General features: G+C 46.3%; 1 protein-coding gene across 2 annotated transcripts; it reads right to left on the bottom strand.

Moving 5' to 3' along the window:
• Nucleotides 1-1,225: 1,225 nt before the first annotated feature.
• Nucleotides 1,226-26,030, bottom strand: AKAP14 (A-kinase anchoring protein 14). Of its 2 annotated transcripts, XM_001136166.6 has the most exons (7): nt 25,936-26,030; nt 25,656-25,768; nt 18,544-18,722; nt 18,350-18,441; nt 7,060-7,239; nt 1,982-2,034; nt 1,226-1,438 (listed from the first exon to the last, which is right to left on the bottom strand). In XM_001136166.6, the coding sequence occupies exons 3-7, from the start codon at nt 18,710-18,712 to the stop codon at nt 1,339-1,341; spliced, it is 594 nt and encodes a 197-aa protein (XP_001136166.1). In that variant the 5' UTR covers nt 18,713-18,722; nt 25,656-25,768; nt 25,936-26,030; the 3' UTR covers nt 1,226-1,338. The 2 variants fall into 2 exon arrangements, with proteins under 2 accessions (XP_001136166.1, XP_001136247.1); XM_001136247.7 differs by lacking the exon at nt 7,060-7,239.
• Nucleotides 26,031-26,284: the final 254 nt, after the last annotated feature.

Here is a 26,284-nt window from a genome sequence, read left to right as displayed (position 1 = left end):
TTGCTTGAACCTGGGAGGTGGAGGTTGCAGTGAGCCGAGATCAAGCCACTGCACTCCGGCCTGGGAGACAGAATGAGACTCCGTCTCTAAATAAACAAACAAATAAAAATGTATTCTCTAAGGACATTTTTTTTTTGGTTACTGGTTCCTAGAGATGAAATGATTATCTTATTTTCAGTAGGCAAGGTAGTTTAAATGCAGAAATTCTGCGATATATGAATATTGTGACATCAAGAACAGCTTCGTTGGCATATTCTTTGGGAAAGAGGCAAGAAGAATAAAAGGGCTAAAAGTATTTTATTTTCAGCTTATGAGTGTTGTTACTGCTTCAAATTGTGTTTAGTCACCTGAGCCATAAATCAGTTGTAGTAGGGCTATTGTATTTTAAATATATTTTTTGTTCTCCAAGGAGACTTATCTAGTTTGCCACCTCCTTGCCTATTGCTCTGATATGGTTTTCCCTCCTTTTTTATTTATTGCACAAATATCTAACAGTTAAAAAAGAAAAATTTCAGTACCATATCAATTGTCTTTCATATTTTGTGTTCCTCCTTTCCAGTGCTTTTCGATGTAAGTAAATATTCTGATGTACTTGTAAGTAATCACTCAGAGCATAATGTAATTTTGTCTTTGGTGTCTTAAAATTTTGCAGCCAGGCAAGAGAGGTTCACAGGGAAGGTAGGAACAAGTGATTATTCAGTGTGAGGATGGGAAGAAGATCAAAGATAAGTAAGGGCAATGATTGTATCCTTCCCGTGTCATTGCCCCTGGTCCCCAAGCCACCCTCCTGCAATCATGAGTATAGTGGTGTATTGTGGAAGGCAGCATGCCCAGTTTTCCAGTTTCAAAATATATTATTTAGCAGTGAGGCTTAACTCCCAGTAAATGAAGGGGTCTGTGAGTAGGGGAACCCTTCAGACTGGTTATATTATGAGCTGTAGAACTGTTGCCATTTTGTTGTTCCCAGTTGTGCCCATAAAGAGATGTGTCTAAGCTGGAGACTTAGGCTCAGATGGGGAACAAACAGCCAAGTACCAACCTTAGTTTGGTCCAATAGGTGAATTTTAGCAACTCTCTAAACTCAGCTCTATGCCTGTAAGACTCAGAAGTGATACATATAGTGATAGAAAAAAATACTTTAGAAAATAGAAAACACTTACTGGTTACTCTGCTAATGTGATGGAGGTTGCAGAATGGAAAATGAATGAATGCAAAAAAATACAGCTGGATTGTGTGCCACAAGTTTATTACTCAATAAATATTCTGTGGTTTGACGTGCTGTATTGTATTTTTAATGTATCCTGATGAGAAAAACAATCCTAAGACATCCTGTAAGTATCAGACACGATTGAATAAGAAGGGGAATGACTCCATGAAACTATATTTGGCATCAGTAAGATTCTTCTGCCAGTTTTCTCGAAAGCGAACCATTCCTGGTCTACAAAGGAAGAAAAACAAACACTTTTAAAGTATTTTTAAATCAAAAGCTTTTAAAATCAAACAAAGGGGATTCCCTATTTACTCTTTTATATTCCTAGTAAGCAAGAAGCCTCTTTTATGGCGGGGGAGGGGAGGTAGCTAAGGTTCTCTATGTCTATCCTTTACTGTTTCTTAAGCCCAGTCAATGAAAGGATTCATGAGCTTATATGTAAAGATACTTTAAGAGAGCTGCTATAAAAGGGATTATTATACATGAGTTAATTTTATGTGATATTGAAGTTTTCCTTAGAAACAATAGACATGACCCACTTTGCCTCCACCCCACTCCAGCAACTAATCCTCAAGCTTATAATGAATGAAAAACCAGACACTAAGAAAAATAATTTTCTAGAACAGTTTCAGCCCATTCTAATGGGCTTGGTGGTCCAAAGAAGAAAAGTGACCATTACATGAACTATCTGTTGTTGCGCAACTGCTGGATTCCTGGAGTGTGATGACCTTTCTCCCACCCTTTTAAAACAAACCTCCAAATGTTCATTACCTGTGAACTAATGCTTGGTGGTCGCCTACATAAGAAACAACAATGGGTGCATCCTAAAAAAGAGAAGGACAACTGTTAGCCCAGACCAGTCATACCAACTCTTTTTGTTTTTTTCAGGATGGAGTCTTGCTCTGTCTCCCAGGTGTAAGTGCAGTGGCGCAATCTCAGCTCACTGCAACCTCCGCCCCCTGGGTTCAAGTGATTCTCCTGCCTCAGCCTCCTGAGTAGCTGGGATCATAGATGCCCGCCACCACACCCAGCTATTTTTTTTATTTTTAGTAGAGACGGAGTTTTACCTTGTTGCCCAGGCTGGTCTCGAATACCTGACCTCAGGTGATCCGCCCACCTCGGCCTCCCAAAGTGCTGGGATTACAGGCGTGAGCCACCACGCCCAGCCCAATCGTACAAACTTAATTCCTTACTTCCCTACACTTGCCCATATGCATACTTTTGAATTTCTAGAATTCATCTTGCTTATGAATTGGGAATCTATAGGTGATAGTTTTTTGTCACTTTAAACCTCTGTTCCCCAAAATATCTTTTTGACAACAAATACCTTAAGAATCTTTACAATATTGGAAATACCTTGGGACAGGCTTGTGCTCCTCATTAATAGGAGTGTAAGTCATTAACCTTCTTTACATGCTCCACTTTACTCAACTGACAATCTCTACCTCTTAGGAATGGCATGAAAATGAATTAATATAGATGAAAAGGTGTGAAACATTTTTAAAGCAGCATAAACATGTAGGTTGTAATATTGTCTCAGTAGTCCCTCCCATCCTCGCCTCCAAAATTATACTTGGAATTTTGAGCAAGAGCCATTCTCCCAAGACCTCTCTCTGTGTGGTCTCTGGTGTAGTCTTGTTCCCCTCCAGCAGTCTCATTTCCTGACCTCTGACCTGGCCAATTAGTAAGACAGCTGGTAGAGGGATATATGACCAGAAGTAAGATCTCCGCATATTGCACCTCTTTAGATTACTGCAGGTTCCAAACGCTCTGAATAGGCACATTTGTACTAGGATAGGATGAATATAGGACATAGATGGCTCACTGACTGTGTGGTCATATACAAAATCTTAACATCAGGCCAAGGTGCAAATAACTTTTGGGAAAGGATGGGAAGGCAAAGAGGAAATAAAATGTTTATGTCTGTTATGTTTCAGGCACTATGCTTGGTACCAGCCCTGCTCCTCTGATGACCCTTCCCCTAGATTCATGGATGTTATTTTGGCTCTTTTCACACCAGCTATCAAGTTAACATATTTCTTATTCATGGTCTACCTCGTGGATACCAGCAATCATTCCTTCAAGTATTTATTGAGTGCCTACTATTTGCCAGGCCTTGTTTTACAGGAAGACAAAAATCCCAGCCTTTATGGAGCTTACATTCTGATGGAGGGAATAGACAATAATAAAACAATTACAGGGCTGGGTGTGGTGGCTCATGCCTGTAATCCCAGCACTTTGGGAGGCCGAGGCAGATGGACCACCTCAGGTCAGGAGTTCCAGACCAGCCTGGCCGACATGGTGATAGCCCATCTCTACTAAAAATACACAAATTAGCTGGGTGTGGTGGCATGTGCCCATAATCCCAGCTACCCAGGAGGCTGAGGCAGGAGAATCACTCAAACCCAGGAAGCAGAGGTTGCAGTGAGCCGAGATTGCGCCACTGTACTCCAGCCTAGAAGACAGAACGAGACTCCATCTAAAAACAAAACAAAACAAAACAAAAAAACAATTATATAGAACATGAAAAGGTGGTAAGTGCTATGGAGAAAAAGCATAGGAAAGTGAGTGAAAGAGGAGGTGAGGGAGCAGGCAATTCACATGCCTAGGGGAGAGTGTTCTAGTCAAAAGAAAAAGCAAGTGCAAAGGCCCTGAGGCAGGACTATACCTGACTTATTTGAGGTGAAGCAAGATCAGAATGGCCAGAGCACAGTGAGAGGGAAGGAGTAGTGGGAAAGCACAAGTAACAAGGGACAAGATCACACAGGGCCTTGTAGGCCCTTACTACTGAAAGCTGGTCTCTAGGCCTGCAGCCTCAGCATGGTCTGCGAGCTTGTTAGTCATGCAGAATCTGAATCCCTACCCCACACCTACTGAATCAGATTCTTCATTTTAACAAGATCCCTAAGTAATTTGTACAAACTTTAAATTTCTTTCTTTCTTTCTTTTTTTTGAGATGGAATCTCACTCTGTCACCCAGGCTGGAGTACAATGGCATCATCTTGGTCACTGCAACCTCCACCTCCTGGGTTCAAGCCATTCTCCTGCCTCAACCTCCCAAGTAGCTGGGACTACAGGCATGAGCCACCAGACCCGGCTATATTTTTGTGTTTTTCTTTTTTTTTTTGAAATGGTGTTTCGCTCTTGGTACCCAGGCTGGAGTGCAATGGCATGATCTTGGCTCACCGCAACCTCCACCTCCTGGGTTCAAGCAATTCTCCTGCCTCAGCCTCCCGAGTTACTGGGATTATAGGCACGAGCCACCACGCCTGGCTAATTTTGTACTTTTAGTAGTGACAGGGTGTTGGTCAGGCTGGTCTGGAACTCCCGACCTCAGGTGATCCGCCCGCCTTGGCCTCCCAAAGTGCTGGGATTACAGGCATGAGCCACCGTGCCCGGCCTAATTTTTGTATTTTTAGTAGAAACGGGGTTTCACCATGTTAGCCAGGCTGGTCTTGAACTCCTGACCTCAGGTGATCTGTCCACCTCGGCCTCCCAAAGTGCTGGGATTACAGGCATGAGCTACCATGCCCTGCCAGCACTTTAAATTTTGAGAAGCACTTTTGGAAAGTTTATCTATTTTTTTTTTAATTTTTATTTTTATTATTTTTTTTTAATTTTTTTTTTTTGGAGACGGAGTCTCGCTCTGTCACCCAGGCTAGAGTGCAGTGGCGCAATCTCGGCTCACTGTGACCTCTGCCTTTTGGGTTCAAGCAATTCTGCTGCCTCAGCCTCCTGAGTAGCTGGGATTACAGGCATGCGCCACCATGCCCGGCTAATTTTTGTATTTTTAGTAGAGATGGGGTTTCACCATGTTGGTCGGGCTGGTCTCGAACTCCTGACCTCATGATCTGCCCATGTAAGCCTCCCAAAGTGCTGGGATTACAAGCATGAGCCACCGCGCCTGCCCTTGGAAAGTTTTAAACAGAAGAATGGGCCAGGCGCGGTGGCTCACGCCTCTAATCCCAGCACTTTGGGAGGCTAAGCCGGGTGGATCACTTGAGCTCAGGAGTTCAAGACCAGCCTGTGCAACATAGCAAGACCTTGTCTCTACGAAAACTCAAAAAAAAAAAAAAAAAAAAAAAAAAGCCAGGCGTGGTGGTGCATGCCTGTAGTCCCATACTTGGGGGGCTGAGGCAGGAGGATGGCTTGAGCCCAAGAAGTAGAGGCTGCAGTGAGCCCTGATCATGCCACTGCCTGCCAGCCAGGGTGACAAAGTGAGACCCTGTCTCAATAAGTAGATAGATAGATATAGATAGATAGATAGATAGATAGATAGATAGATAGATAGATTAGATAGGCAGACAGATATAGATAAAACAGAGGAGTGACGGAAATTTGTTTTACAGCTGGGTGTGGTGGCTCACGCCTGTAATCCCAGCACGAAGTTTGCTGGGCATGGTGGTGTGCACCTGTAGTCCCAGCTACAAGGAAGGCTGATGTGGGAGGATCACTTGAGCCTGGGATGTCAAGGCCTCAGTGAGCTCTGATTGTACCACTCTGCCCCAACCTGGATGACAGAGCGACTCTGTCTTAAAAAAAAAAAGAGAGAGAAGTTTGAGAAGCACTTTTGGAAAATTTTAAACACAAAAGTGACAAATTTGTTTTACAGCTGGGCGTGGTGGTTCACACCTGTAAGTCCAGCACTTTGAGAGGCTGAGGCAGGAGGATAGCCTGAGGCCAGGAGTTCAAGACCAGCCTGGGTAACAAAGCAAGACACCATCTCTTAAAAAAAAAAAAGAAAAAGAAAAACTTGTTTTACAAGACTCATTCAGGCTGCCTGCAACATTGAAAACAGACATGATGAGGGCAAGGGTGGAAGCAGAGAGACTGATTAGGAGGCTATTGACATAATCTTGGTGAGAGAAGATGGTGTCTTGGACCAGGATGATAGAAGTGGAGTAGTAAGAAATTGTTTGGGGGGGCCGGGCGCGGTGGCTCACGCCTGTAATCCCAGCACTTTGGGAGGCCAAGGTGGGTGGATCACTTGAGATCAGGAGTTCGAGAGCAGCCTGGCCAACATGGTGAAACCCCATCTCTACTAAAAATACAAAAACCAGCCAGGCATGGTGGCGCACGACTGTAATCCCAGCTACTTGGGAGGTTGAGACAGGAGAATCACTTGAACCCAGGAGGTGGAGGTTGCAGTGAGCCAAGATCGTGCCACTGCACTCCAGCCTGGGCAATAAGAGTGAAACTCTGTCTCAAAAAAAAAAATTGTTGGATTCTGGATATATTTTTGAAAGTAGAGCCAATAGGATTTCCTAATGGATTAGATGAGGGATATGAGAGAAGAGTCAAGGATGACACCAAGGATTTTGGCTATTAACTAAGATGAAGACTGCAAGTAGATAGGCTTGGAAGGGAAAATCAGAAGTTCAGTTTTACATACAATAAATTAGATGTTTATTAAACATCCACGTGGGACGGGTCTGTGCTAGAGATACAAATTTGGGGATCATAAGCTCTAGGTGGCATTTAAAGCTATGAGACTGGAAGAGATAACCACAGAACTGAGTATTAGAGAAGAGGTCCAAGGCCTGAGTTTCAGGACATTCCAACATGAAGAGGTTGGTATGAGGCAGGGAAACTACCAGTAGAGACGGACTGTGAAGGAATGGTCAGTGAGGCAGGAGGAAAATCAGGAAAGTATGTTGTTCTAGAAGCCAAATGGAAAGTTTCATGGAGCGGGGAGTGATCAGTTTTGGCAAGTGCCGTGCATAGGCCAGTAAGATGAGGACAGAAGTATGACTATTAAATTTTGTAAAAATGGGGTTATTGATGACCTTGACAAGAGAAGTCTCCATTCTCACTGAAGTCTCACTGAAGGGAGAAAAAGAAGAACTTACCGGCGGTTTGGTTTTGGAGACCTTCATGGTGAAGTAGGTACCAGCAGAGATTCGTGCTACGGGTAGGTCAGCAGTTGAGATACTCCAGTGTACATAGTAGATGTAGAGGAAGCTGTGAATTAAGTCTTTCCTCTCTACAAACTCTACGCCATGTGCCCAGCATTTTTTAGAAACACACTTCTGTTTCATAGAAAAAAGAAAAAGCACACAGAAAAAGAAAAGCCTTCTGTTCAAGTCCTGTAGATAAATGCAGCATGGCTGGGTGCAGTGGCTCATGCCTGTAATCCCAGCACTTTGGGAGGCCGAGGCAGGAGGATTGCTTGAGCCCAGGAGTTCCAGACCAGCCTGGGCAATGTAGCAAGACCCTATCTCTACAAAACAAATTTAAAAATTAGCCAGGCATGGTGGCACGCACCTGTAATCCCAGCTACTGGGGAGGCTGAGGCAATAGGATTGCCCGAGTCCAGGAGTTTGAGGCTGCAGTGAGCTGTGATCGCACCACTACACTCCAGCCTGGGTGACAGAGCAAGACCCTATCCCTAAAAAAACGAATAAATAAAAATAAAGGATAAGTGTGGCATGTAACAGTCAGGGTTAGAGCTCTGTTCTGGAGTCCGCTCCTAATTTTTTTTTTTTTTTGAGATGGAGTCTCTCTCTGTTGCCCAGGCTGGAGTGCAGTGGCATGATCTCGGCTCATTGCAACCTGTGCCTCCCAGATTCAAGCGATTCTCCTGCCTCAGCCTCCCAAGTAGCTGGGATTACAGGCGTATGCCACCAAGCCCGGCTAATTCTTTTTGTATTTTTAGTAGAGACGGGGTTTCACCATGTTGGTCAGGCTGGTTTCAAACTCCTGACCTCAAGCGATTTACCCACCTTGGCCTCCCAAAGTGCTGGGAATACAGGTGTGAGCCACCGCACCTGGCCACTCCTAATTTTTTTTATTGGGGTCAAACTAGGGTCAGCTCCCAATTATCACCATGGGTGGAGGAGAGAAAAGGTTAAACTGAAATGAAACAAGTGAAGAATGCAAACATCAGTTGAGATTGAGCCTTGGACTGTAGGGACACACATTGATTGATTGATTGATTGATTGATTGATTGATTGAGACAGAGCCTCACTTCTTCACCCAGGCTGGAGTGCAGTGGCGTGATCTTGGCTCATTGCAACCTCTGCCTCCTGGGTTCAAGCGATTCTCCTGCCTCAGCCTCCCGAGTAGCTGGGATTACAGGCATGCGCCACCACGGCCAGCTAATTTTTGTATTTTTGGTAGAGATGGGGTTTCGCCATGTTGCCCAGGCTGATCTCAAACTCCTGAGCTCAAGTGTTCCACCTGCCTTGGCCTCCCAAACTGCTGGGATTACAGGTGTGAGCCACCATGCCCAGCAAGGCACACCCTTCAATGTCTACATGTACATACAGACAGATGTTGCTTCAGACCCCCTCACAGGAGGCAGGTTCAATTAATTGGAAAATAATTAGAAAGTGATTAGAACACTTGTTCTGCTCATCCCAGGAGACCTAAATGTGTGACTGGAAAGTAATGAGGCTGGCTTTAGCCATTTGTGAAAATCCAACTCACTTAATTGTAGCCATAGGTGGTATATAAAATAAGTTCAGGGAGGCAATAGAATAATCCACATCCTACAGAAAGGAGGGATTCCTTGTTTGCACCCTTGGAGAAGCTTGCCCCTTTCTTTTTAAATTTTTATTTTATTTTATTTTATTTATTTATTTATTTATTTTAGAGACCAGGTCTTGCTATACTGTCCAGGCTGGCCTTGAACTCCTGGGCTCGAGCAATCCGCCCGCCTCAGCCTACCAAAGTGCTGGGATTACAGGCATGAGCCACCACTCCCAGGCGCTTTCCCCTTTCAAGGCACAAATCTTCATAGTGATGAGAGTTGAGAAACAAAATCTTCCTTGGAATGTCTCCTTTGTCTGGGCCTATTCTTGGAGTTGAGATGGGAATACAGTCCCACCGCTGCGGATTCTAATACATAGGGCCAACCTTTTCAATCCACAGTTGGTTACATCCATGGATGGGGGGACGACTAAGGGACTTGAGCGCACGTGGATTTTGATATGCATGGAGGGTCTGAAAACGTATTCCCCTGCAGATATGGAGAGCCAACTGTACACAACTAAGGTTAACTACATTATTGAAAGTAGCATTTAGGCTGGGCACAGTGGCTCACGCCTGTAATGCCAGCACTTTGGGAGGCCGAGGTGAGCGGATCACTTGAAGTCAGGAGGTTGCAGTGAGCCAAGATCATGCCATTGCACTCCAGCCTGGGCTACAAGAGTGAAATTCCATCTCAAAAAAAAAAAAAAAAGTAGCATTCATTCAGTTCTTCTTTCCTTCTTTCCTTCCTTCCTTAATCCATTTTTTATTAACCTTCAATCATATCTATTCTACCTGAAATGTGTCTCAAATCTATCCATTCTTCTCCAGTCCCACTGCCACTGCTCTACTTCAGCTCTTAGTGTTTCTCACCTGGACTTAGGCAATAACCTATCTAGACTCCATTGTCCTCAACCTCACTTCTCCAATCCCCCACCCACAATGAAGCCAGAGTTATTTTCCTTAAGCACAGCTTCAGTCATAGCTGATCAGCTCAAAAACCTCCCGTGGGCGGGGCGCAAGCTTAGTGGCTCACGCCTGTAATCCCAGCACTTTGGGAGGCTGAGGCGGGCAGATCACTTAAGGTCAGGAGTTCGAGACCAGCTCGGCCAACATGGTGAAACCCCGTCTCTACTGAAAATGCAAAAATGAGCCGGGCGTGGTGGTGGGTGCCTGTAATCCCAACTACTTGAGAGGCTGAGGCATGAGAATCCTTCGAACCCAGGAGGCGGAGGTTGCAGTGAGCTGAGATCGCGCCATTGCACTTCAGCCTGGGCGACAAGAGCGAAACTCCATCTCAGAAAAAAAAAAAAAAAAAAAAGCAACCTCCAGCAACTCCCCCATTGCCTGCCAAACAAAATGAAAATGTTTCACTGTGTCATTTAAGACTTCCCACAATGGCCAGGCGTGGTGTAATCCCAGCACTTTGGGAGGCTGAGGCAGGAGGATCGCTTGAGCCCAGGAATTTAAGACTGCAGTGAGCTATGATCGTGCCACTGCACTCCAGGCTGGGAAACTCCTTGTCTCAGAAAAAAAAAAAACAAGTTTCATGTCACACTTTTCTCAACAAAATGCTCATATTCCCATCAAGCTATAACTAGCACTATTCCCCATGTTTACACCATGCTTTTGATCCAGCTGTTGTCATTTCTTGAGAAGCTTCTCTCTATCACCTACTTGATAAATTCTGTTTTCCTTAAAACTACCACCTCCAAGAAGTCTTTCTGATCCCTCTTCCAACCAGATGTGACTTCACACCCTTTCCCTTTGAACACTGGTGGAACTTGTTTTCTGCCTGTCTTATGGCACTTGAGACATCCCCGCATAGTACAGCCATAAGGAACTGTCTGCGTTGTAGTCTCCATATTAAAAAATTTCTTTTCTTTTTTTTTTTTTTGAAACAGAGTCTCGCTCTGTCCCCCAGGCTGGACTGCAATGGCACCATCTCGGCTCGCTGCAACCTTCGCCTTCCAAGTTCAAACAATTCTCCCGCCTCAGCTTCCCTGAGTAGCTGGGATTACAGGCGCCCACCACCACACCCGGCTAATTTTTGTATTTTTAGTAGAGACAGGGTTTCACCATGTTGGTCAGGCTGATCTTGAACTCCTGACCTCAAGTTATCTGCCCACCTCGGCCTCCCAAACTGTTGGGATTACAGGCGTGAGCCACCATGCCCGGCCAATATTAAAACATTTCTAACAGGGCTGACTTATCTGTAAGGCATAGTAAGCTCAATACCTAGGGCCCACAAAAAAAAGTGTTCATTTCTTTTAAAATTAGAAGAAAAAGGCCGGGCACAGTGGCTCACGCCTGTAATCCCAGCACTTTGGGAGGCCGAGGAGGGCGGATCACCTGAGGTCGGGAGTTCGAGACCAGCCTGACCAACGTGGAGTAATCCAGTCTCTACTAAAAATACAAAATTAGCCCAGCGTGGTGGCGCATGCCTGTAATCCCAGCTACTTGGGAGGCTGAGGCGGGAGAATCGTTTGAACCCGGGAGGCGGAGATTGTGGTGAGACGAGATTGCGCCATTGCACACCAGCCTGGGCAACAAAAGCAAAACTCTGTCTCAAAAAAAAGAAGAAGAATATATGAATTTTAGGGTCATGATTATATTCATCTTTATACCAGTGCTGTCTTGAATTTTTTCATCTTTTGAAGGAGAAAGGGGCCTACAAAGGGAAGAGTGCCTAGGGCCCACAGAAGTCAAAATGCATCCCTGATTCCTGGCACAGGGCCTTAGATTTCACAGGTGTTCAACAAATTCAATTCAACTGAACTTCCTTGGGCTGGCTCTCGGGGCACCAGAAGCTTCTGAATCAAAGAAGAGCCTGAATTAAGATGAAGGTTCACAGAAGGAAGGAATTGGGAGAGTCTAACAAGTCCCAGTAATGTGGAGAGGGAGTACAGGAGACATCAAAAAGATTTCAGGCCCTCCTTTAAAAAAAATGTAGGCTGGCCTTTTGCCTCAGCTTATTTCAAACTTGTACCCAATTGGCTGTTTCAGTCCAGAGAAGAGCACTGGACTCGAGATTCCTTGAGATCAGGAGCTGTGTATTCTTTCATGTATCATTATTCCTTTTTTCTGAGACAGGGTCTTACTCTGTCACCTAGGCTGGAGTGCAGTGGCACGATCATGGCTCATTGTAGCCTCAACCTTCCCGGGCTTAAGTGACCCTCCCGCCTCAGCCTCCCAAGTAGCTGAGACTACATACAGGCATGCACCACCGCACCTGGCTAATTTTTATATTTTTTGTAGAGATGACAGTCTCCCTATATTGCCCAGGCTGGTCTCAAACTCCTAGGCTCAAGTGATCCACTGGCCTCGGCCTCCCAAAGTCATTATTCCTTCCTTTTTTTTTTTTTTGAGACGGAGTCCCTCTCTGTCTTCCAGGCTGGAGTGCAGTGACGTGATCTCGGCACACTGCAACCTCCGCCTCCTGGGTTCAAGCGATTCTCCTTCCTCAGCCTCCTGAGTAGCTGGGATTACAGGTGCTCACCACCACGCCCAGCTAATTTTTGTATTTTTAGTAGAGATCCAGGCTGGTCTTGAACTCCTGACCTCAGGTAATCCACATGCCTCGGCCTCCCAAAGTGCTGGGATTATAGGCACGAGCCACCACGCCTGGCCCCAAAATCATTACTCCTTTTAATGAAGGGGCCCAACAGTCAACCCCTTATGGCTCATTGGAGCATGCCTCTTTTTTTTTTTTTATGTTTTTGAGATGAAGTCTTGCTCTGTCACCCAGGCTTGAGTACAGTGGCGTTTTCTCGGCTCACTGCAACCTCCGCCTCCTGAGTTCAAGTGATTCTTCTGCCTCAGCCTCCCGAGTAGCTGGGATTACAGGTGTGCACCACCACATTTGGCTAATTTTTGTATTTTTAGTAGAGACGGAGTTTCTGTGCTCGCTTCGGCAGCACATATAGTAGAGACGGAGTTTCACCATGTTGGCCAGGCTGGTCTCAAACTCCTGACCACAGGTGATCCACCTGCCTCGGCCTTCCAAAGTGTTGGGATTACAGGCATGAGCCACCGCACCCAGCCAGAGCATGCCTTTTTTTTCAACTGTTCTATATTACTCAATATACTTTTCTAGCCCTAATGTTTAATCTGTCACACAATCACAGACTTTATAACATTGAATAGGTCGCTAGAGATAATCTAATGCAGCCCTTCACTTTGCAGATGAGGATACCAGGGCCTAGAAGTAGGTAGGGACAGTCTAACACAATAAACTGGGACTGGTACCCAGGACTCCTGAGCAGCCCGCTCAGTGCTTTCTCCACCCCACTAGAAGCCTCAGTTCTAAGAGTTTCTTCTTCTCAGCTTGGCTCTTAGTGGATTTTTCCCCCCTTTTGTGAATGAAGGCAGCCTTACACATGACATTAAATTTAACTATTTTCATCAGGCGAATCTCCTCCCATTTTTATCCGTGTGCAGGCAGCAGACTTTTATGTATCAGCAGTGTGTGTGTTTTGTGATTTTTACATGATACTGCTTCATATACTCACTTCCAGGAAACAGTATCTCACTGTACTACTTGATCATGGATGGCTTAGCCAGCTACATACTACTGGACACTCACAATCAACAGACACATAGAAGTATATGCACAAGGCAAAAAACAATGAAAAAAAAAGTATATGCACAAAACTGTTATCCATGGTAAGTGACCTTTGGGGTAATAGAAATGGGTATTTTGGGTAATTTCATTTTCTAATTTGTATCTTTTTGCTCACTGGGCATTTTTTATAGTGATGTCTTTTTTTTATTATAAAAGTAATTTTAACTGTCTGAGGTGATGGGCATTCTCTGATTTTTCTTTTATAAGGAACCCATTTGTATATTCCTGTTGCCAGACTGTGTTCCTGAAGAGAATGAACCAACTTTGCCATTGGCAATGTGTAAGTGTTCCCTCTCCACAACTATACCATCCTATACCATCCTTCTTCTTTTTTTTTTTTTTTTTTTTTTGACAGAGTCTCACTCTGTTGCCCAGGCTGGAGTGCAGTGGCACGATCTCAGCTCACTGCAACCTCCGCCTCCCAGGTTCAAGTGATTCTCCTGCCTCAGCCTCCCAAGCAGCTGGGATTACAGGCACACACTACCACACCCAGTTAATTTTTTTGTATTTTTGTAGAGACAGGGTTTCACCATGTTGACCAGGCTGTTCTCAAACTCCAGACCTCAAGTGATCTGCCCGCCTCGCCCTCCCAAAGTGCTGGGATTACAGGCGTGAGCCACTGCGCCCAGCCTGTACCAGCTTTCTGATACCAGGTTTAATTATTCGTATTCACATTGTAGTACCTTAAAATCATTTGAATTTGTATTTTTAAATGATAATAAAAGTCTGCATTATTTTTGTCATCCAAAAGTACTTTTCCTGGGTCAGTAGAAGCTGATGAGAAAAAACAAATAAGAAAAAAAAATACTTTTCCTACTGTGGTGGAAAGAATATATCAGATAGAACTGACTGGGTGCAGTGGCTCACACCGGGTGCAGTGGCCACTGCCAGTGGCTGGCAGTAATCCCAGCACTTTAGGAGGCTGAGGCAGGAGGACTACTTGAGGCCAGGAGTTCAAGACCAGCCTGAGCAACAAAGTGAGACCTCATCTCTACAAAAAAATAAAAAATTTACTCGGCCATGGTGCTGTGTACCCATAGTCCTAGCTACTCAGGAGGCTGAGGCAGGAGGATCACTTGAGCCCAGGAGTTTGAGGCTGCAGTGAGCCGAGATTGCGCCACTGCACTCCAGCTTGGGCGACAGAGCAAGACTCTGTCTCAATAAATAAATAAATAAATAAATATTTTTTAAAAAGAATGTATCAGGCCAGGCACAGTGGCTCACGCTTGTAATCCCAGCACTTTGGGAGGCTGAGGTGGGCAGATCACTTGAGGTCAGGAGTTTGAGACCAGACTGGCCAACATGGTGAAACCCCATCTCTACTAAAAATGCAAAAATTAGCCAGGCATGGTAGCATGCACCTGTAGTCCCATCTACTCGGGAGCCTGAGGCAGGAGAATCCCTTGAACCCAGGAGGCAGAGGTTGCAGTGAGCCAAGATGGTGCCACTGCACTGCAGCCCTGGGTGACAGAGCAATGCCCTGTCTCACAAAAAAAAAAAAAAAAAAATCAGACAGACATATGATCATAACTTCGTTTTGCTGCTCAATCAGAGAGAGGTTGGGCAATTTGTGCAAAGTTCTCATCTTTTAAATGGGTACACTGATATACCCATACACAGTTTTGTTGTGAGGATTAAACGAGATAATGCATGATGATGTGCACTGCAGTGCTTAACACATAGCAGTACTCAGTAAATGGCAACTCCTAATTTACCATCCCCTGATGTGTAGTGGACCCTGGGAAACTGGCAATAAGCTTGAAAAAGCTCTCCATCAGAAATGCCTCACACTTTGGCCGGGTGCAGTGGCTCACACCTGTAATCCCAACACTTTGGGAGGCCAATGTGGGTGGATCACCTGAGGTCAGGAGTTCGAGACAAGCCTGGCCAAAATGGTGAAACCCCATCTCTACTAAAAATTAAAAATAAAAAATAAATTGGCCTGGCATGGTGGCAGGTGCCTATAATTACAGCTACTCGGGAGGCTGAGGCAAGAGAATCACTTGAACCCAGGAGGTGGAGGTTGTAGTAGGCCGAGATCGCACCATTGCATTCCAGCCTGGGTGACAAGAGTGAAACTCTGTCTCAAAAAAAAAAAAAAAAAGAAGGGCCGGGCGCGGTGGCTCACGCCTGTAATCCCAGCACTTTGGGAGGCCGAGGCAGGCGGATCACAAGGTCAGAAGATTGAGACCATCCTGGCTAACATGGTGAAACCCTGTCTCTACTAAAAATACAAAATATTAGCCAGCACGGTGGCACATGCCTGTAGTCCCAGCTACTCGGGAGGCTGAGATAGGAGAATCACTTGAACCTAGGAGGCGGAGGGTGCAGTGAGCCAAGATCACGCCACTGCACTCCAGCCTGGGCGACAGAGTGAGACTCCGTCTCAAAAAAAAAAAGAAAAGAAATGCCAGGCATGCTGCATTAGTGGGGCTGGGAACAGGGCGATTTTACATCATGAGTTAATATAACATGTTTAGCTTTTCAGTCATTTACTTTTTAATTGTCTCTGTCCTCACAACAGCCCTACGAAATAGGTAAGACAAATCCTTTGACCTGGCTCTTCATCTGTGAAGAAATATGGTAATGCAATAATAAATCTGCTCATGTATTCAACATAGAGTTATTGAGCATCTGTGTACCTGACATTGCTAGGGGCTGGGAAGAGAGCAGTCAAGAGAAATCTGCCCTCATGGACCATATGGTCTGGTGGTGGAAGACAGGCAGCAGGACAAGTAAATAGACTCTAGTAGGCAGAAAGAAGTGCGAAGGGAAAAATGAATCAGAGAAGTGGAGAGGGTTGTGATTTTAGATGAAGTGGCCAAGAAAAGCCTCAATGAGCAGGTGATAGTTTTCAACAAAGATCTGAAGGGAGGTAAAGCAGTGAGCCATGGGTATACATCTTAGGGGAGAGGGTTCCAGGCAGAGGGAACAGCAAGAGCAAGGGTCCTGACAGGGGAACATGCCTGGCAGTCGAGGAACGGCAAGGAGGCAAGTGTGGCCGAGGGAAGAAGGTGAGAGGGGGGAAGGAGTGATGGGAGCTGAACCATAAGTTGGGAGGGGAAAGGGAACTCAGATCATATTGGGCCTTGTAGACCATTGTCAGGACTTACTTTTGCCTTTTACTCAGAATGACCAGTGGGATTTGCAAGGGAAATTTTTCCTACTTGCTATGTGTTCCATTCTAGTTTGATTCAGGAACCCTGAGTGCAGTAGGCAGGGGCCTTTGCCCAACCCCAAATGGAGAAGTGCTCCACAGCAGGAAGGCTCAAGAATAACTTGCACCATTCATCTTCACTATGCTCAAGATACCCCTCCTAATGAGAACGGTGAGTGGTGTCCGCTGGAGCATAGAAGGCGTGGAGCCAGAAATCCCTGACTTTTCCTCCTTCACACCTGACCAGGCCTTCCTAAGGCCTGGGAAACTGCCCTGAGGGCTGTAGGCTTTGAGGGGCTGGCCTGGGGAACAGAGAGAGCTGGAACTTTTCCCAGGGGTAGGGGAGTTCGCCTCCACCAATTTCAACTGGTCTCTGTTCCACAGAAGCACAATGAGAAGGATTTCAAGCCATTTTTTTTTTGAGACAGGGTCTCACTCTGTCACCCAGGCTGAGTGCAGTGGCGCAATCACAGCTTACTGCAGCCTCGACCTCCTGGGCTCAAGTGATCCTCCCACCTCAGCCTCCTGAGTAGCTGGAACTATACGTGCATACCACCACGCCCGGCTAATTATTATTATTTTTTTTTTGAGACGGAGTCTTGCTCTGTCGCCCAGGATTGAGAATGCAGTGGTGTAATCTCAGCTCACTGCAACCTCTGCCTCCTGGGTTCAAGCGATTCTTCTGCCTCAGCCTCCCGAGTAGCTGGGATTACAGGCGCCCAGCACCACGCCTGGCTAATTTTTGTATTTTTAATAGAGACGGGGTTTCACCATATTGGCCAGGCTGGACTTGAACTCCTGACCTTGTGATCTGCCCACTTTGGCCTCCCAAAGTGCTGGGCTTACAGGCGTGAGCCACTATGCCTGGCCTAATTTTTTAGTTTTATAGAGATGGGGTCCCACTATGTTGCCCAGGCTGTCTCAAACTCTTAGGCTCAAATGATTGATTCTCCCGTCTTGGTATTTCAAAGTGCTGGGATTACAGATGTGAACCACTGCGCCTGGCCCAAGCCATTCTCCTTTATTCACTCACCAGTTATGCAAAGTAATCCAGGGCCTTCTCAGCAAAGCTGCCACATGAAGAAGTCAGAGTCAGACACAGGCAGAAAAACAAAGGAATTCATGGGATTGTACATCTTACTATGCAGGCAATATATTCCAAAGCCAAATCAAAAAGTCTTTTGATCCATCTGCATCCCCTCTGTTAACAGGAGCATTCTAAAGTTGGTGGTGGAGGCTGGGTGCAATGGCTCACACCTGTAATCCCAGCACTTTGGGAGGCCAAGGCAGGAGGATCCCTTGAGGCCAGGAGTTCGAGGCCAGCCTGAGCAACATAGCACGACCCTGTCTCTACAAAAAAAAAATTAAAAATTAGCCAGGTGTGGTGACACATGCCTGTCTACTTGGAAGGCTGAGGTGGGAAGATCGCTTGAGCCCAGGAGTTCAAAGCTGCAGGGAGCTAGGATCGAGCCCCTGCACTGCAGCCTCGGTGACAGAGTGGGACCCTGTCTCTAAAAAAAATAAACAAAATAATGGTGGTGGAGAACTCCTATTTTGGAGGAGCATCTCCCTCCTTAGGCCACTAGGCCCCCATTTAATGCACCAGCATGGACAAATTGCTTAAGTAGGAAGAGCAGATTTTCCCAGGGAAATGTAAGGTTAGAATGATACAGACACAGGGAAAATGATTGTGATTGTGCATTTCACCTTCAAAGACTATCCCACCTTGATTTTGGAACTGAGATGGAGACGATGTTTACTTATTCTAGTCAGCCCCCTTTGATACCATCTCCTAGATTTTCCAGACTTCAAACTTTTGATCTGCTGAGAGTCTCTTTATTGTTCTTCACACTGGTGTACCATGCTGGAGTGGTCGGCCTAACTTACCGAAAAATATTCGTCAATTTGTTTAAGACCCTTTTCCACAGTGAATTCACCGTGAGTCATCCACTTGATGTTTTTCAAAGGGTTTCGCTCCTCTGCAAAAAAAAGGTGTGAATTTGTTAGTTGCCAGGTAGTGTGGTGCTATATTTAGACTATATAGACAATTATTTAGGCATCCAAACAAACAGGATCACTACCTTCCACAATCTTAACAGCATAATTGATGACATCCTCAACCAGAGCTAGAGCTACTTGAGTCAATTCATCCTCGTAGTTCTTGTCTTGTGTATTCGGCATTGTTTGGCTTGCGGCTTTTTTATCCTCATCCATTGCTTTCTGGCTTGTTGAATTTTGAGTCTCACTCATTTTCTTTTTCCTGGGGAAAAAAAGAAGTTACTGTGTGCCTGTGTGTGTACACACATGTGAACACACTCATATAAGTACAGATCATCTCTTGAAGAATCACAAGAGACAGGAAGCAGTTATTGCCTCTAGGGAGGGGATTAGGGGTTTAAGGGTAGGAGTCAGACCTGTGCCTAGCTGCTGATATCTACTTTTCCTGAAAACCAAGGATTCTCACATTCTCAAAATCATAATGAGGCCCGGCGCGGTGGCTCACGCCTGTAATCCCAGCCCTTTGAGAGCCCGAGGCGGGCAGATCACCTGAGGTCAGGAGTTCAAGACCAGCCTGACCAACATGGTGAAACCCTATCTCTACTAAAAATGCAAAATTTGCCAGGTGTGGTGGCGGGCGCCTGTAATTCCAGCTACTCGGGAGGCTGAGGCAGGACAATTGCTTGAACCTGGGAGGTGGAGGTTGCAGTGAGCCAAGATCGCGCCATTGCACTCCAGCCTGGGCAACAAGAGCAAAACTCCATCTCAAAAACAAAACAAAAAACAAAAAAACACCATAATGGCTTAAATCAAAATGTAGTAGAAAAAAAGCAGCACTTCTTTGGAGTGCCTAGCAATACTGATTCCAAGTTGAATCTTTGATAAGAAACCCAATCCCTGCTAGGAGCAACTGAGGGCACCTGGCTCTTTTAAAATGATGTTAAAATGAAGTGGGTGTGGTGGCATGTGCCTGTAATCTCAGCTATTCAGGAGGCTGAAGCAGGGGGACAGTTTGAGGCTATGAGTTTCAAACCAGCCTGGGCAACATAGTGAGATCTCCCCACTCCCCAACCTGTCTTAACTTTTAAAAAGAAATATAAAGGCCCGGCGCGGTGGCTCACGCCTGTAATCCCAGCACTTTGGGAGCCTGAGGCAGGCAGATCACGAGGTCAGGAGTTGAAGACCACTCTGGCCAACATGGTGAAACCTCGTCTCTACTAAAAATACAAAAATTAGCTGGGCATGGTGGCTCATGCCTGTAATCCCAGCTACACAGGAGGCTGAGGCAGGAGAATTGCTTGAACCGGGACCCAGGAGGCAGAGGTTGCTGTGAGCCGAGATCGCACCACTGCACTCCAGCCTTCCAGCCTGGGCTACAGAGGGAGACTACATCTCAAAAAAAAAAAAAATGTATAAAGACAGTGTTTTGTTTTTTGTTTGTTTGTTTGTTTGTTTGAGTCAGAGTTTTGTTCTTGTTGCCCAGGTTGGAGAGCAATGGCGCTATCTCGGCTGACCGCAACCTCCGCCTCCCGGGAGAATCTGGGTTCAAGTGATTCTCCTGCCTCAGCCTCTCGAGTAGCTGGGATTGGAGGCATGCGCCACCACGCCCGGCTAATTTTGTATTTTCAGTAGAGATGGGGTTTCTCCATGTTGGCCAGGCTGGTCTCGAACTCTTGACCTCAGGTGATCCACCCGCCTCGGCCTCCCAAAGTGCTAGGATTACAGGCGTGAGCCAGAGCGCCGGCTAAGATAGTGGTTTTTTTTTTTGAGACAAAGTTTCGTTCTGTCGCCCAGGCTGGAGTGCAATGGCACAATCTTGGCTCACTGCAACCTCCGCCTCCCGGATTCAAGTGATTCTTCTGTCTCAGCCTCCCGAGTAGCTGGGACTACAGGTGTGTGCCACCATGCCTGGCTAATTTTTTGTAGTTTTAGTAGAGACGGGGGTTCACCATGTTGGCCAGGCTGGTCTTGAACTCCTGACCTCAAGTGATCCACCCACTTTGGACTCCCAAAGTGCTGGGATTACAGGTGTGAGCCACTACACCTGGCCTATAAAGATAGTGTTAAAATGAGTAGAGGCATTACAGCAGAGGAATATTGGTTTCATAGTTCTCTCTCTTGGGTTTTTCCAGTACAGTATACAATTATATCATCTCCAATAAACTGTCACTTTTATCATCTTTTTTCCAGGAGTATATATCTCTTATGAGTATTAGCTTTGGTTAATACTTCCAGAAAAATGTAAAATGAAAGTGGAAATAATGAGCATCCTCCTATTGTGTCTGACTTTGATGGCCTTGCTTTCTGGTGTTACACCATTAGTATGATGTGGTTTGTGGTTTGAGATGTATCACATCAAGAAAACATTCGTCTGTTCCTGTTCTAGTAAGATTTTTATCATAAATGATAGCTATAATCTTCCAGATGCCTTTAACATGTATTGACAATGTGAAAATTTGTGTTACTAGGGCTGTAAAGATGGCTCCATCACAGAGCTAGAAGTCTTTGCTAATTTTCAATGTTTTTTACATCTTTTCCCTTGAGTCTTAAATCCTTTCTTTTCTTGCTACTGTTTAAGTCTCTTTGCTTATGAAAAATTGCTTACTTCCAGCACAGCTTTAAATTCCTTACAGGCGGCTGGGTGCAGTGGCTCAGGCCTGTAATCCCAGCACTTCGGGAGGCCAAAGTGGGAGGATCGCTTAAGTGCAGGAGATTGAGATCAGCCTGGACAACATAGCAAGGCCCCATCTCTACAAAAGTTTAAAAAATTAGCCAGGCATGGTGATGTGTGCCTATAATCCCAGCTTTCTACTCACAAGGCTGATGTAGGAGGATCACTTGAGCCTGGGAGGTCGAGGCTGCAGGGAGCCATGATCTCACCACTGTACTCCAGTCTGGGTGACAGAGCGAGACCCTGTCTCAGAGAAAATAAAAAACATGGCCGGGCACGGTGGCACACGCCTGTAATCCCAGCAATTTGGGAGGCCAAGGGGGGTAGATCACCTGAGGTGAGGAGTTTGAGACTAGCCTGGCCAACATGGAGAAACCCCATCTCTACTAAAAATACAAAAATTGGCCTGGGCCAGGTTTGGTGGCTCATGCCTGTAATCCCAGCTCTTTGGGAGGCCGAGGCGGGTGGATCACCTGAGGTCAGGAGTTCAAGACTAGCCTGGCCAACAAGGCAAAACCCCGTCTCTACTAAAAATACAAAAATTAGCCAGGTGTGGTGGCACGTGCCTGTAATCCCAGCTACTCAGGAGGCTGAGGCAGGAGAATCGCTTGAATCTGGGAGGCGGAGGTTGTGGTGAGCCCAGATCACGCCATTGCACTCCAGCCTGGGCAATGAGAGTGAGACTCCATCTCAAAAAAAAAAAAAAGTTGGACTGGCATGGTGGCCAGCACCTGTAATCCCAGCTACTCGTGAGGCTGAGGCAGGAGAATTGCTTGAACCCGGGAGGCAGAGGTTGCAGTGAGCCGAGATTGTGTCACTGCACTCCAGCCTGGTGACAGAGCAAGGCTGTCTCAAAAAATAAAAAATAAGTATGTTGCAAGCAATCCTTCCATTGAGTGGAAGGGCTACATGAAAGTGGGTATCTCTCTCCAAATGGAGCTATTTTTCTATAAATAACAGCTCCCAATTTGGGGGTGTTTAATGTGCTATGTTTCATTTAACTGTCATCACAGCCCTATGAAAGAGTGCGCTGGGCACCTTCCATTTGCCTTTCCAAATCCACTGTCCTTGCATCTCCTCCTGCTTCCTGCCCTGGAAAACTAACCTGACTGCACCCATAAATGGTGCCCTCTGGCTTCTAGGGGGTTCCACACAATAAGGAGATCAGGAAGTCAAAATGTATGTCCGTGGTGGTTTTCTCCCTGCGAGTTGGCTGATGGCTGGCTGCATGAAGTCCCCAGCGTCTTTCAGGGCGGCGCTCTCCCAGCTTCCCAGTGTGGTAAGGGTAAGCATTCTCTCCCCTCAACGTTTTAGGCCCACTGTTACTAGCCCCGGGGAGCTGCACCTTCCTCTGTTGCCCTGCACTCTGGCCACACCTTTGTAAATATTCCCTTACTTAACCCTTCTACAGCTATCCTCATTTTAATATGCCAACAGTTTCCTACAGGAGCCCTGAGTCACAGACAGAGGGCCTGTTGCTGCCATGTGAAAATGAGGAAACTGAGCTGTACACCCACAGTGTCTGGCTTCACAGCCCATGCTCTCAACTGTGCTGCTCTTCTCCCTCCAAGATTCAGAAAGAGCAGTAGGGCCCTATTCTCACATTTTCTTTCTTCCTTTTTTTTTTTTTTTTTTTTTTTTGAGACAGAGTCTTGTTCTGTCACCCAGGCTGGAGGGCAGTGGCACGATCTCCGCTCACTGCAACCTCCGCCTCCTGGGTTCAAGCAATTCTGCTGCCTCAGCCTCCCGAGTAGCTGGGATTACAGGCACCTGCCACCACGCCCAGCTAATTTTTGTATTTTTAGTAGAGACGGGGTTTCACCATCTTGGCCAGGCTGGTCTTGAACTCCTGACCTCCTGATCCACCCACCTCAGTCTCCCAAAGTGCTGGGATTACAGGTGTGAGCCATCGCGCCTGGCCTTATTCTCACATTTTCATCTAGAGTCCAGTGACCCACTCTCTCTCTGGGAGCCTCTTTCACAAAAGGCAACTCTTTTTTTTTTTTTTTCGAGACGGAGTTTTCACTCTTGTTGCCCAGGCCGGAGTGCAATGGCAAAATCTCGGCTCACTGCAACCTCTGCCTCCCGGGTTCAAGTGATTCTCCTGCCTCAGCCTCCCAAGTAGCTGGGATTACAGGTGTCCGCCACCATGCCCGGCTAGTTTTTGTTATTTTTAGTAGAGACGGGGTTTCACCATGTTGGCCAGGCTGGTCTTGAACTCCTGACCTCAGGTGATACACCTGCCTCAGTGTAATCTCCAAAGTGCTGGGATTACAGGTGTGAGCCACCACGCCCGGACAAAGGGCAACTCTCTGTTTCCTTTCTTGACATCATCATTGATCCCAGGGGGTAGTAGATACTGCAAAAGGCAACCTGGCTCCAACGGCCATCAGTTCAAGAACCATTGGGACAGCCTTTGAACATCCCTGAAATAATGTTGGCTATTGTTCATTTTAGCTTTTTGTTTTCCTTTTTTTTCTCTTGAGATAGGGTCTTGCTCTGTTACCCGGGCTGGAGTACAGTGGTGCAATCACAGCTAGCTGCAGCCTCAACTTCCTGGGCTCAGGTGATCCTCCCACCTCAGCCTCCTGAGTAGTTGGGCCTAAAGGCCTATACCACCACAGCTGGCTATTATTTTTTTCTTTTGAGACAGAGTCTCACTCTGTCACCCAGGCTGGAGTGCGGTGGCGCAATCTCGGCTCACTGCAACGTCCGCCTCCTGGGTTCAAGCAATTCTCCTGCCTCAGCCTCCTGAGTAGCTGGGATTACAGGTGTGTAAATACAAAATACAAAAGTATTGTAAATACAAAAATACGCCCAGCTAATTTTTGTATTTTTAATAGAGACAGGGTTTTACCATGTTGGCCAGGCTGGTCTTCAACCCCTGACCTCGGGTGATCTGCCCGCCTCCGCCTCCCAAAATGCTGGGATTACAGGCATGAGCCACCGTGTCCTGCCTACACCAGGCTATTTATTTTATAGGTCTCAGTATGTTGCCCAGACTGATGTTGGCATTTTTAAGCTCAGTTTGCCTCTGCCCCAGTTCCTTGTTGCTACAGCTGGAGGTAGACAGGATCATCTGCCGGAGCACACAGAGCATTTCCAGGTTGCCCACTCCAGAGCAGCCAGAGGCTAAAGGGTGGTCAGTGAGGAGCCTAAAGGTCCTTAACACTAGAGAACTGGCTCTCCCTAGCCCTTAGGCCATGCCAATTTGGCCAGAGCAACCTGCTATAAACTCTGTAGTTAAAGACAACTGTACAAAGGTTTTTGGGTAAATTGGTAATTTCAGTAGACTTTGGTGAGGTAGCCATATATCAACTTGATCCTTTAGAAAATTGTCCATTTGGGCCGGGCGCAGTGGCTCACACCTATAATCCCAGCACTTTGGGAGGCCAAGGCGGGCGGATCACGAGGTCAGGAGATCGAGACCATCCTGGCTAACACAGTGAAACCCCGTCTCTACTAAAAATACAAAAAATTAGCCAGCCGTGGTGGTGGGTGCCTATAGTCCTAGCTACTTGGGGGTCTGAGGCAGAAGAATGGCATGAATCCGGGAGGCAGAGTTTGCAGTGAGCCAAGATCTCACCACTTCACTCCAGCCTGGGCAACAGAGTGCAACTCCACCTCAAAAAAGAAAAGAAAGAAAGAGAGAAAGAAGGAAAGAAGAAAAGAAAGAAAGAAAATTGTCCATTTGGGGCCAGGCGCGGTGGCTCACACCTGTAATCCCAGCACTTTGGAAGGCCAATGTGGGAGGATTACCTGAGGTCAGGAGTTCGAAACCAGCCTGGCCAACATGATGAAACCCCCATCTCTACTAAAAATACAAAAATTAGCAGGGCGTGGTGGTGCATGCCTGTAGTCCCAGCTACTCGGGAGGCTGAGGCAGGAGAATCACTTGAAACCAGAGGCGGAGGTTGCAGTGAGCCTTGATTGCGCTGCTGCACTCCAGCCTGGGCGACAGAGCGAGACTCTGTCTCAAAAAAAAAAAAAAGAAAAGAAAAGAAAAGAAAAGAAAACTGCCCATTTGGTAACTTGGACATTCAGTAACTTTGCTTTCAGCAAATTTCCTATCGATAAATCGATGAGAAGTCAAATCTGTGACCTCCAACACGAAGCACATGGGGTGTGTGCTTTATGCATGGAAGGACCTCCTTAAGACTTTCCCTGGGGAGCCTGTGCTCCAACAGGAGAGGGAAGATGGGGAGCAGTGCCCAGGAAGAAGCTCAATTTTTACCCTCACACATCTGTGGGCCCACACCATTCTTAAGCCTCCCTCCCACTGGCATCTCCTAGTTATTTTTCTTCCCTTCCCTCCCCTCCTCTCCCCTCCCCTCCGCTCCCCTCCCCTCCCCCTCCCTCTCCCTTGTCCTCCCCTCCCCTCCCCTCCCCTTCTCAGAGGCCAGATAGGCAGGGTGGGTGGGAAGAGATGGGGGGAATGGTAACGTTTGGGGTCTGGGTGATGAATAGGGAGAACCACTGCAAGTCCTTTCTGTGGACTCCCCCACCCCGGAGAATCCCCAGTACCGGAGTGAGCAGATCTTCTTTGCTTGGAACAGGAGCAGTGGTAGGTGGCTGGGGATGTCTCAGGATTCTCTCAGTAGCTTCTCTCAGATTGCCAGATGGAATGTTTGCAAGTGCTGCCAAGGAAACAACAATTTCAACCAATGAGAAGCATAGCCTACATGTTTCTGACTGCTTATGTTAATAACAGAGGGTAAGATGGGAGGGGGTGAGGGAAGGAGGGGAGAGCCAATCACAGCAACTGTCTGACCGCAATAATAGGACCAAACTGTAGTAGCTATACCTAGCTTCTCTTCAGCCGAAGATGAGCTTACAGGGCCATGCCAGGAAGAACAGTGGTGATAAGCCTCACAGCTGGTATGTATTGGGCATCCCTATGATATGCCAGTCACTGTGTTAAGCCTTCAGTGTCTGAAGTCATTTACTCCTCACAATAGCATTATGAGGTATTAGTATTTGCATATTGCAGTTGAACAGACTGAGGTACAGCAAGTACTGTCCCAAACTCACACCCAAAGCTGACTTCTTTGGCTGAGCTTTTACTTTTTCATTTCCAAATTCTGAGGTTAGGACTTCCCATGTGTACTTCATTGCTTTGCAAACCAAAAAGTATCTGAAACAGGTCTCAATTT

The sequence above is a fragment of the Pan troglodytes genome, chromosome X (genome assembly GCF_028858775.2).
Source record: "Pan troglodytes isolate AG18354 chromosome X, NHGRI_mPanTro3-v2.0_pri, whole genome shotgun sequence".
Classification (NCBI taxonomy): domain Eukaryota; kingdom Metazoa; phylum Chordata; class Mammalia; order Primates; family Hominidae; genus Pan; species Pan troglodytes.
Note: the sequence above shows the minus strand (reverse complement) of the source record. Positions and strands in the feature narration are given on the sequence as shown.